General features: G+C 36.0%; 1 protein-coding gene across 23 annotated transcripts in view; it reads right to left on the bottom strand.

Annotated features, from left to right (window-relative positions):
* Window positions 1-11,935, bottom strand: part of LOC147757130 (calcium uptake protein 3, mitochondrial-like) — a 229,805-nt gene that overhangs the window by 92,527 nt on the left and 125,343 nt on the right. For 3 of the 23 annotated variants that reach the window (XM_086985687.1, XM_086985686.1, XM_086985688.1), the window contains 2 exons: window positions 6,873-6,957; window positions 4,680-5,730 (listed from right to left, as the gene is read on the bottom strand). The exons of 18 other annotated variants lie outside the window; for them this stretch is intronic. In XM_086985687.1, the coding sequence (XP_086841813.1) occupies window positions 5,582-5,730; window positions 6,873-6,957 (234 nt within the window). In that variant the 3' untranslated portion in view covers window positions 4,680-5,581. Of the gene's footprint in view, window positions 1-4,679; window positions 5,731-6,872; window positions 6,958-11,935 lie in introns of those variants that run through there. 2 more of the 23 variants (XM_086985694.1, XM_086985699.1) reach the window with 1 other exon arrangement.

Raw genomic sequence — 11,935 nt, 5'->3', positions numbered from 1 at the left:
TTCTAAGCATAGGCCTTTCACTAGGCCTACTCATATTTATTTCGCATCAGTTGATCACAAATAAATAACAATATAATAGTAGACAAATAAACAAGTATTAAATTAGTAAGCCATTTTTTAGAATAAGAATTAAGTTACTTTAAACATTTTGCATCACGGCTGGAAAACTAAAACCATCTGTTTAAACTTAAACTTTACCGCTGCTTATGGAATATACCTGTAGAATAGAAAATTTGGTATAATCCCGAAGCGAAGAAGATTGCAGTGTATTCCATTGTGTACCTACACAGCTAGGTGCTACGGATCAGATCGCAATTATAGTTTAGGGCAGAAGAAAGAGAGTCATGAGAGTACAAAATTGCTGATTCTCTGATAAATGAACTTAAAAATTATCTAACTTTATACTTCTATTCAGATAGCCAAAATCTCTGAAATTGAGTTACCTGGAGCCTAGTTACTTGAAATATAGTCATACAGTTTATATAGCGGATGCTAAAATTCTCTTTTTGGATCTAGAGTGAATATTCCAATGTAAACAGGGTCTAATCGGAAAAAACTTTGGCCTTTTTGAGTTGAAACAGTGTTATTCAAACTTGTTTATTACAAGTTCTGATGTTTAACAATAGAAAATACCACAGAACCTTGCGGTCGTTAAAAATATTTCCTGCACCGAGTAAAACAGTTACCTCATAAGGTATAGATTGCCAGTTTATTTGGCTTTGGCCTTAATTTTAGGCACTAGAAGAGCCTGCGTCGAAGAAACTGACGTTGACTAATGCCTTCGTCTATGCATTATCTCCACTATAAACTGCGCACATGCAATAGAAATTGCCAATATGAGACTGTATTCGTTGGTTTTGTGTGCATACATTTTGTAATCGAGCATGGTTACTAACATACCTGCCTAATAGGTTTAACTTTGTTCTTGTCATGCAAATTAGTTTTGTAATATATAATAATAAATTTAATTAAATAATAAATTTAGACCGATGAGTGTAATGGTAAAGATAGGTTTGTTTTACCCAACAATAAAGTACTTTACCGAAGTGTGGATGAATTGAGATTGTGTGATCAAAAAGCCAGGAAGTTCTCATAGAACTACAGGTTCACTAACTGTCGGCGTATAAACTGCAGTTGCCAACATAAAGTAATGCAAGAATTATGAAGATGTTTATTAAGATAAGCGGTGTGTCAAACTAAAAATAATTTTTAGCGAGCAAGTGTGAACTGAAAATTAGTTCGGATAACGTTTAACAAAAAGCTCATTGGCAAAAATATATAAAATAATTACGGCTCTGTGATGATTGATACTGCACTGTGTCAAGTACTAAATGACTATGAAATTATTCACAATGCATTTGGCAGAGACCATATATGCGCACCACGGGTCGGTATATAATCAAAGAAATTTTACGGGCAACCCAGTAAAGCACAAACTAACATACAAGTAAGCTAATCCTTATCTGTATAACAATAACTACCACAAGCCAGAATATGTGGCTTCAGTAAGACAGCATTTAGACAAATAGATGACACCTTTTACTATACACGTTTTAATGACAACAAACAAAACATTAAAATCGTCATCTTCGTCACGTTCAGTAGGACGGTTGAGCGAGACGTGCATTTCTGATCATGGTAGCTGATGTTCAGTGGTTCCTACGTTTTAATTACATTTTAGTGGTGAAAGTGTATGAATTGAATATGAAGAGTTTCTTTTTATAGAAACTTCATTTATTTGTATTTCATTTGATGGAGCGTTCATTAGCGTGCCATACTTATTTATTGTGTCATTATGACACAAGTTGTGCTTGGGTGAATAATAGTATTTATGGCTACCAAGGATGATCTCGTGGAACTTAGTAAATTGGAATAAGACGACCTGGAAATAGGAACACACAATGATGAGCTCAGATATGAGATAAACGACAATATCTATATCTATATGGCGATTCCTTATAGAAATATATAATGGCGATAGAGTTATTGAAAGTGTAGGATCACAAAGTTTTTCCTGCAATGGGACTGAAACATTCTAACTTTGTTTTCTTAACAAAAAGCACTACGTAAATACATAAATATTAGCTGATTTAGTGTTCCATCACTGCAAGATTTAGTCCTGGTTTTCCCACAGTCAATAACAAAGTGTTAAATTTTTCCAAATATATGATTCGGGTATTTTACTCTGTTTAGTTATAGTCAGAGCAAAGCAATGCAGTAATGTAGCATTTATAATGTACACTTAAGGACGTAATCGAAAAATCGGATTAATAAACAATTACTTGGCAATACAACTATATCCTACACAATTATATCATTGGTTTCTGGTTTCTCAGTCCGTTTCGGAGCGGCTGCCCCTTCTATATTGTTCCCTTTCCCAAAGTCATCATCATTTGAATTAAGCAACCCGTCCACTTCATAACTACAAGATGCAGCTGCATTCACTTCGTGACGCGTCTGTTATAATATTCTAGTTAAATGTAAGTACAGTCACGGTGATCGATACATGACAAGCACGATCTAATAACCAGTTAACTGATTTTCTATAGATCCGTTTAATGTTTACAATAAAAACTACGGTTTCAGTCAGTTACAGTTAATTACACTGACCGGCTCAAATGGATTGAGCTTTTGGAAATAAAGAGGTACCAAAATCGAGTATAAGCAACTTTGCCAATGGAAAAATCACGATTTACGGCTTGTGTTCATGGCTGGATTTTCAAGACTTATGGAGCTGTACTCTTGCTCTCTCCCCAGCCCCGTATCTCCAAGCTCAATGTGTTATTCTTAAATGTGATATAATTTAAGTGACTGTTATTACTAAAAAACATATATCAACAAAAGTGAATTGGAAGTTCTCGCGAAGCAAGAGATGTCTTTTCGCGAGAACAGAAGTGTCTCTCGCGAAGAGGTATTTCTTGTTCATTATATAGGTCAAAGAAAGAGTTATCCGGACAGAAATGCGATAAAAACCTGTTTATCAGGCCTGTTTATCAAATGTAATCATACAGTGTGGTTTACAAAAGATAAAAACATTGAAATGAACATATCACACATAATTTACCTTTTTTTTTTTAATTAACGAATACGATAGATAGCGAGCTTAACACATATAATATTTTTTGTATTAACAGTCATAGCCATTAATTGGCCATTAATTGGGTTCGGTGCATCAAACTTCTATGTTGCCACATAATTATGCCTAATGGTCTTTGTGCATTTTTCACTGCTTCGAAAATGTATTACACTGAATCATACACTTTGACTAGTAAATATTAAACAGTTTTGAAAGAAAACAATCCGAAGGTGTAGGTGCTAACTAACGCTATCTTCATACTTTACTTTGCACAAGCCCGCATAACTCCATTGCGGTCTTGAGAGCTGATACATCAATACGGCGTTACTGCTGCTCAACCTCTTTGAAATTTCCAAGTAATTTATAGGTTTCACTACAGAGGTGTAGAAACTCCAAATCTTTGTAAAACAATGATGTACGGAATACTGAAGCTTGCTAACAATTTAAATCTCACATCGCCTATGGATACACGGTGTTTTTGTGAGATATTATGATGCAAGCCTTTCCTAGGTACGCATCTACGAAAATTATTTTTTCTGCTTTTACTAAAGCTAGTGGTGCGTGAGGTAGACCATTCCGAAGCTACAAATATGGTGGTTATGCCAGACAAACGTTTAGACGTCTATCGGCTAATGTGCGTTATGCAATACAACTGCTTTCAAACCACCTATCACATGTACTGTTCAGCGATATCTGTACTATTTGGATATTTCAACCAATACATTCACTGTCTCATACAAAATATTCCTCTTTCTTTTTTTAATCTATTGGACGTTGTACTGTACTACTATAGAAAAAAACATCTATTTAACCATATGCATTGCTTATAAAGCTTCTTCTCTTTCAAAAAACATAAGACGGTATCAACAAATCTAACCACATAGATTAAACAAAAATTTAAATTGTCAATAATCTTTTTCAATTATTACCTAATATTATTATTTTGAGAAAGCACTAATAAGTGCATTTTATACACTCATACTAACAGAACCTCGTATTTATGAACTCATTTTTTAAGATCTCTACATCTGTCATCAAAAAAATAGAAACAGACGGAATCCAGAGAGCAAGTACGTCGTCGCCATTTTTCATTTAGATTTTCCTTTTATCCAGATAATAGTAGATACATAACTGAGCATCTGGTCCGGTGTGCCCTGAAACAACTCCGATAATATAGCTTCCAACTTCTTTGATCTTTTTAAGAAGATTTTTAGTATGAAGTATTGTCGGTTGGTCGGCCATCTCTCTTACTTCAGCTCGATACCGAGAATAGCGATGCGACCATTATAACATTTGCCGTTAAATCAGCTACATTAAATATCGGCATCAGACATTTTCTCTGTCTTCTTTGCAGACATCGAAAAAAGCTTGTGTGACACAGATAGGCCACTCAACCATGACAATATCATAATAATAATAATCATTATCATCGCCACCATCGTTATCATCTACCGATAAGATAAGCGATGCTAACTCAATATGCAATTTTAAGTGTATTAGAGCTAAAAAAAGAAATTGAAGGTTACAAAGTAAGTCAATTTTATTATAAGTGTTATTATTATTATTTTTGTGGTTTTTTTCTTCAAATAAATACAACGCACCATTCACTGGTAGATACCTTTTTAAACGATATTTATTTTTTTAACACTCTACACACATATGTCGGAATAAACAGCGTTATAAAGAGTGTCCAAGAATATGATTCCCACGGCATCATAAAGCATTATACTAAGAGAAATTACATTACATGGAGGTTGAATGAATGTAAATGGTGCACGGTAGTATCAGCATTATACTATTGTCCTGCGTTGTTTGCTTATGTAGCTCAGCAGTTAACGAACCATTTGAACATTTGATGCATTGAAAATATTTTACTAAAATAAGAAACTGATTTAAATCGCATAGTCTAATTATAATTAATGCGTCGTAGGAATGACGTCGTTCCAAAGGCATTCTTACAAAGGTTAGGGAGAAAACAAATCCTTTTTATGAAACGCAAAACAGATCTTTAAAAGTGATGCACACATAACGCATCATTAGAAAACAAAAAGAAGCGCACGACTGTGATGGTCGGGATTGTATTTACGTTATTATATATACGATTATACCTATACTCCTGATAGTGACTTTAGTCGTACTTTTAAATGCTTCTAAGTTTTCAAGTCAAAAAGGATTTAAAATTGCAAAACGGGCTTTGTAAGGCCGTATGTAAAAGATTGCATCAAACTGAACACAATAATCTAGCAACACAAAGGAGAGATTACAGTCAACTTGCTTACAAACTGCTTAGTACGTTGTCGTTCACATATCTTAATCCGTAGCAACACTGTCTTAATTGACTCGGTCTTTTCCAGTATACGATAAGAGTCAGCATTTTTGCTAGCGAGATGAGGTGGAACGCTTTTGTGACTTGACTGTGCTAACTCTGCTTCTTCGGACGACCCAGTTTTACAGATCCGTAAAATTACATACGATATATAATACAGAACTTCATATTATAGAACGTCATGTTCTGTTTTGATCGAACGCTGCCCAGCACCGTGCCTTGTATATATTCACACTCTGCCAAAGCAGTCTCATTAAAAAAATCTTGAATATGATCTGTGTACGACTGTCACGGGCAAAACAACTCCTGTCTTTTCGCGCCGTTTTACCTGTGGAGATTAATTTATTTTTTACAGTACATGTCTTCCCTTTGAAAAAATGGCTTCAGGAGAAAGAATAACGTTGGCTAGACGAATAAATACACGAATATTAAACAGAGAAATTAAAAAGAGGTTACTGTTATATCTGTGTTATGGCATCTCTTATATTAGTTGAACGTCTGTTTATATAGGTATAGGCAATTTGTTAGCAAATGCAGTTAATTTGTTTCTGCTATTTTTATTCAAATAACTAGGTTCGTTATCAATTCTTAAGTGGAATTAATCAGTAGTAGTAATAAAGGTATTATAATGTCGTTTATTACAAGAGAATTAATCGTAAAACGTTTATTTACTTCACAAAAATGAATAAGAAATATCAAGAGCTATGCCCGATAAGGGAAAAACAGTTCATTTAACAATCATTAATTTAAAAGATATTTCAATTCATTTACCCGGATAAGCAAATGCAAATGTAATGCATGTTCGCTCGGCTTATCAATTGATTATAAAGATAGGGAAAACTCTTTTGCTCTGCGTCTTTTTGAACTCGACAGCTAGTTTCATTCTGAGCAAAACAACGTATCTATACTTTTTTTTTCAACAAATGAAGAAAAGTCTAATTTGGAATTCTTAAATAAGGTGATCTTTTACATACTCAAATTAAAAATTAAATGCGTGGAATAGTTCCGGCCCCTGGCCAAATGTATCATCATTTCCTTGATTTCTGTTAGTGCACCATTTTCTCAAGTCCTCCTATAGTTTGGAAAACAGGTTAAGGAATAGTTCTGCAGTCGCATCTTTCTTTCTGTTTTATATTTCTGTATATTTCAATAGTTCAGTGGAAATGCAACTTTACAGCAATCGTTGGAGAAGGGAAATGATAACGGCTTAGAACTGTCATGTGAGAAACCCCATGTTGATGACTGTGGCAATCTTATTTCACTGATTATCGTTAATATTATTATTAAATTAGTAATACATACACGCAATAAGCAAACAGAATTAATCAAAACGTAATCTAGAAACATCGCAAGCCGCAACAACCAAGCCGCTAGAGAAAATCAGCCACAGAGCTTTAACGTTCAATGAAAATGACCCCAGACACATGATAGACTTAGGTCGGTGCATATGACAGTGTTGACTCTTCTTACCCGTTTCGCCTCTCTCAGAACCAACAGCATCAGGCCGTTGAAACGACAGCAGTAGCGACTGACATACCAAAATCGAACACCAAAGCTGACAGTCAGTTGGGGTTACAGTGAAAAGGGGAGAAAGAGACGAAACCATAGAATAAATATATTTGCTTCCTAGTGCCATTATATATGAATATATTTACAGTGCTTGAAACGAATTGATTAAGCAACTATATTTAAAGGTAATTAAAATTAAAAAAAATAATCCGTTTTTGGAATCTGCGAACTAACTAGATCTAGCATTTGTTGTAAATCTATACTTCACATAAGTTGTAAAAACATATCTTAAACGTGTGCTTTCTTATATCCGTTTGACGTTCATCATAAATAGTTTAAGGGCTTAATGTTACCTCATTGCGTAATATTTCCGTTTCACCGTTCCTCTCAGTGATATATTTGAGATGGTCCTTAAACCTTCACGATAGTGTATTGAAAAATTGGGCAAACCTTTTACAAAGCACGGTCTATGCTGACTAACTTGAATAGCTCATAATGATATTCTATTGAGATTCTACCACAGATAATACTAACGAAAGGAGTGCTACATTTAAATTAATTACATAAATAGTGCCAAGCGAGTCCTTTCGTTCACGCTTCGAACAAAACTAGTATTTCTATTGGAAAATATTTTCTATCATCATGTGGCCTGTCTTGCCATGATACAATTAGAACGATCAAGAACACCAAAGGTTACTACACCCCAAAAGCTATGGCAGTGATATCTAGTCTAGCAGTTGTTGACTCCGGCGAGCGGGTCCTACACCGTATATTGCCAAAAAAAGAGCTGAGGAAAGGTCGGTCATAACAAAACGATTAAATTACTTGAAACAACTTTGGTATGGCCTATTAACTGTTAAAAACCTGTTATTTCTGAGACTTATAGAAAAGCTGATTGAACGTGAGTAACCTAAGTTCCAATTATTGATCAAGTAGCGTTTCTAACTGTTCATTTTATGCAATAAATAAGTGAACTTACTCTGAAATGAATCGACTTACACAAAAAAGTTACAATTTGCATAAGACCTTACGCCAATACATTGGAGCCATCACACTGCCATGCCTCATTATTGAGCCTAACGACGAGCGGTCGATATGTGAATACTCTATAAGCTCATATTACGAAGCTGCCGTTATTTTAAAATAGCCATTTTCTGGTTATAAAATAAATGCCAAGCTTATTTTCGCAAACAATTTGTTTAGTTTCGCATTTTTTAATAAGTACATGATTAATATTGAGCTACAATAATTTCTAATGGCAAGTATACCATTTGTGGCTTAAAGCAGGCAAGTTCGAAGAACATTAATCGTTCTGTTGAGTCAACAAGAAGCTGTCTACATCTACAGTATCATCTACTTATTGCACCAAAATGATGACTCATAGAAAAAAAGAGAATGAGGTTGCTTCACTGGTAATTTATTGTGTCGTTATGTTGTTTTCTGTTTAAAAAAAAACTTTTTGAGCTACATTTGATACAACGAGCTTTGCTATTTATTAATGAGCTACACTTTACAATAATCTTAATTAATAACATAATGATAAGCCCTAACATGTACATGAACATAATGGACGAGACGAGACATGGACAACAGGAATAACGCTAACATTAGCCACGGATAACGGTCAAACGACTAGAACAATTAACAACATTGACACACAGCCGTTCGATAATGATAATGTGAAGATAGTAACACAGTATTTATATTATGAATATTATTATGAATATAACCGAAAGCATACAACGCTGCGCGGGGGACTATGTACGAAAATCTAAAATTACGACTAGACGAAAAGAACTAACAACATCACTAGTAACACTTAATGCCCACGATACACTGGACGCTGAGGACGATATCGGCTATGTGATAAAACAACAAGCGCGGGCTGTGCGTACACAAGCGATTCGAAGGAATATATACAGCAGTAGTAGTAGGTGGTAGCAGCTATAATACAACAACTAAATTAGGCGCAGTACGCCTGGCCACTTTTCGGAAGTGTCACAGTGGTCAACAAAAGCCAAGACATTGCATATTCATGACTATACTAAATGTCATAACATCTATGAAAGTAAATGAGAACGTTGCAGCGGTGGCAGCCACAACTAGAGGAATAGTGACAATACTAGCTACCGTAAGATCACAACACTCGGGGGGGGGGGGGGGAGGCACAGCACAGTTAACTCCGGCTAGGCAAGTAGATGGGCGGTAAGCAGCAGCAGTAGATGTTTCAAACATACCGGTTTCTAGTAGTCCTGGCTTACACAAGTAAAAACCGCCCAAAGCAGATAATGTTGTTGTAGATTTAGCAGTGTTTCTCTACCATCCGCCCTGCTCCCATCCGCCGTGGCCTCCGATCTCTTGTACGTGGTATTTTTCTTGACCTCCCTCCCAGCCTTGCTCTTCCCAGCCATTATTCTGCTGCTGCTTAGATAGATGGAATGGCACCACAATTGGTATGAACTTTGCTTTCTTGAGAGTTTTAAACATCTTCTTAAGTACGATCTTTTTGATTATCTTGTGCTTATCTCCATCAGCTCGCGACGCTAAGAGCACAACGAGGACCGCCACAAAGGCAAGGATTACAAATTTGTTCATTGCGCGCGATGAGTCGTCACGACTACGTGTTAGTTGCTAACCTGCAACAGCTGATGACGGGAAGCAGATGGCTGAAAATGCCTTGTGCCCTCCCTTTTATAGATCTATTCCTGTCCACCATTTCCCAGATTTATACATATAATACAAGCAAGTCAACACCGGGATATCTTGGGCGCATCAGCCATCGCTCTTTCTCGCCCTCTCATCGAAGTACCTCCTTACCCTCGTTCAACTTAGCCCTTGGAGACATCTACCCGATGTCGGTTTACTGTTCGTATCTCCTGTGATGTCTGTCAAATATTACCACCACGATTGCAACAACAACAACAACCGCCCTCACTTCGTACTTTCCATCGGCCATTGGCGCCCCTGGAATAACTCAGCTTGCGTTGCACCGCTTCTCGGATAGCAGTTTAAAATCGCTAGATGTATAGCCGAGCATTTTTTCAATTCAGTGGACATCTACTACAATCTGCTCTTCGACAGATGACGATTAAATGCGCGTTTCGCCCCCGAAGAGAACTGTTCGTCTGTTAGCGGTGTCACCTCACCGCGCAATGCTTTGACCACTAGTAATCCCTAACTTGCAGTTTACTTCCAAAAAAAAATCTAAAACAGAAGCGAAAGTGTGATTCTTAAATTGTACGAAACTAGCTTAGAGTGTCCAGAAAAATCACTCTCTTTTTATAGTTTTTGGTGGCACAGATGGGTTCCAAAGGTCAAGGACATGGGAGCAGATGGTAACACGCCCCGAGGACGCGACAAGAACTGTAGTGTAAAATAGTTATAATAGTATTATCAATAACATGCAGATATACCAAAGCACCTGCTGTGAACGCAGGTTTCAGTATTCTACTATTATGGGCATCTCATGGCAGTTTAATATTAACAAAAGTATACAGAAGCGTATATTTTTTTGGTGAGGTGGTAATTGTGTAAGGTTTCTTGTGACCACCGGCAGCTCGTCAGAACTGTGGAACTTTGGTTGCTGTATATAACTTGTCAGTTTTTCATTGGCCATATTTGAACTGCTGAGCAGACAGTAGCCCGCCTGAAAGCTAAACTCTATAATAATTGCAGAATTTTATTAATAAAGTTGTCCTTTTGGTGGAGTAACACCGCCTTGAGTAAGCACGGTATCCTTGAAAAAAGAACTAAAGCGCATGTGAAACTATTTTACTAGTTGTACAGATAATGCCTCAATATCATAAAGGCTATCATATTCGGATACATCAAATTGAAGTAATTAACATAATCTGTCTACTAAAAAAATGTGCCCAGCTGTACTATTTCCTACGGCGCGAGTTTTTGCCACTAGTTAAACATGGAAGCGCCGAAATATTGATAATATTGGAGATATATGATGATATTATTCTATATTCACAAATTATTAGCGCAGTGTTCTCCCACCTGAACGACCGCTCACTTGTAGCTGCATCCGTAAGAGTCAACTACTGTCAAGCTGCGAAACAGTGATAACGCTTCCATACTTTTGCATTCTCCGGTTGCTGCTTTAGTAGCGGTGGCGTCAGTATATAATAAACAATTTCACATTTCATCGATATTCAATGAGCCAAACGAGTAAAGCAAAGAATCGCCCCAGCATGTTTTTCAAAAGTATACTAAAACAAAGTGCAACTTTTATTACGGCTGTCATAAAGGTCATCACGTATTCTGCTAATGGGGAGGTCGATAGTTTAATCATTCGAGCGATCTTTTAATTAATCCATTTTAAACATACTATTTGTAAAAAATTATTAGCGGATTTACGAAATTGCATTACGTGTTCGCAAAACTGCTTAACGAAGTAATCAATCAAGTAAATAGTAGTCTCTTTTTCTTGACGGTTTTTATAAATATTCTTATCCTGTTGCATCTTAATGCACCTTTTTTTCAGTTAGATATTGTCTCTTGGTAAAAGTTGAATATTATATTCTGTCTAAATATAATTTGATACACCAGTGTTCATCCATAACGTGCTTGGTGCCTAGTGCTTCATAGAGTCATACCGATGTACTGAGAAAACAAGTCAACCTGTCCGTAGAGGTGATGGCAAGGAATCTTATCATGGGAATTGAGGACCGATATCATCCACTTTGGGTAAGATGTAATATAAACATCAACATTCTAGAAGCAGTTGTGTAAACAATAGAATATTGCAGATAATGAAACATTACAGAGATAGAATTCCATAAAACTCCATTCCGTTTTTGTTAAATTTTAGCCAACGATCTAGATTTAATTGACTTCGCTAGTTGTAATTCCGATTATACAATTGGATCATAACACAATTAGATCCATCGTGCTTACCCAAACAGATATATCTAAAATTGATGGTTGAATTCAAATTCAAAAAAAAATTATGGCAACCATATAAGTATTATAGTACAGCTCTTGGAGATCTCTTAGATTATTTGCGTAAAGCGGTA

The sequence above is a fragment of the Varroa destructor genome, unplaced genomic scaffold, assembly GCF_002443255.2.
Source record: "Varroa destructor unplaced genomic scaffold, Vdes_3.0 BEIS01000003.1, whole genome shotgun sequence".
In the NCBI taxonomy this organism is placed as follows: Eukaryota; Metazoa; Arthropoda; class Arachnida; order Mesostigmata; family Varroidae; genus Varroa; species Varroa destructor.
The sequence above is the reverse complement of the archived record's forward strand: the minus strand, read 5'-3'. Positions and strand labels throughout refer to the sequence as shown.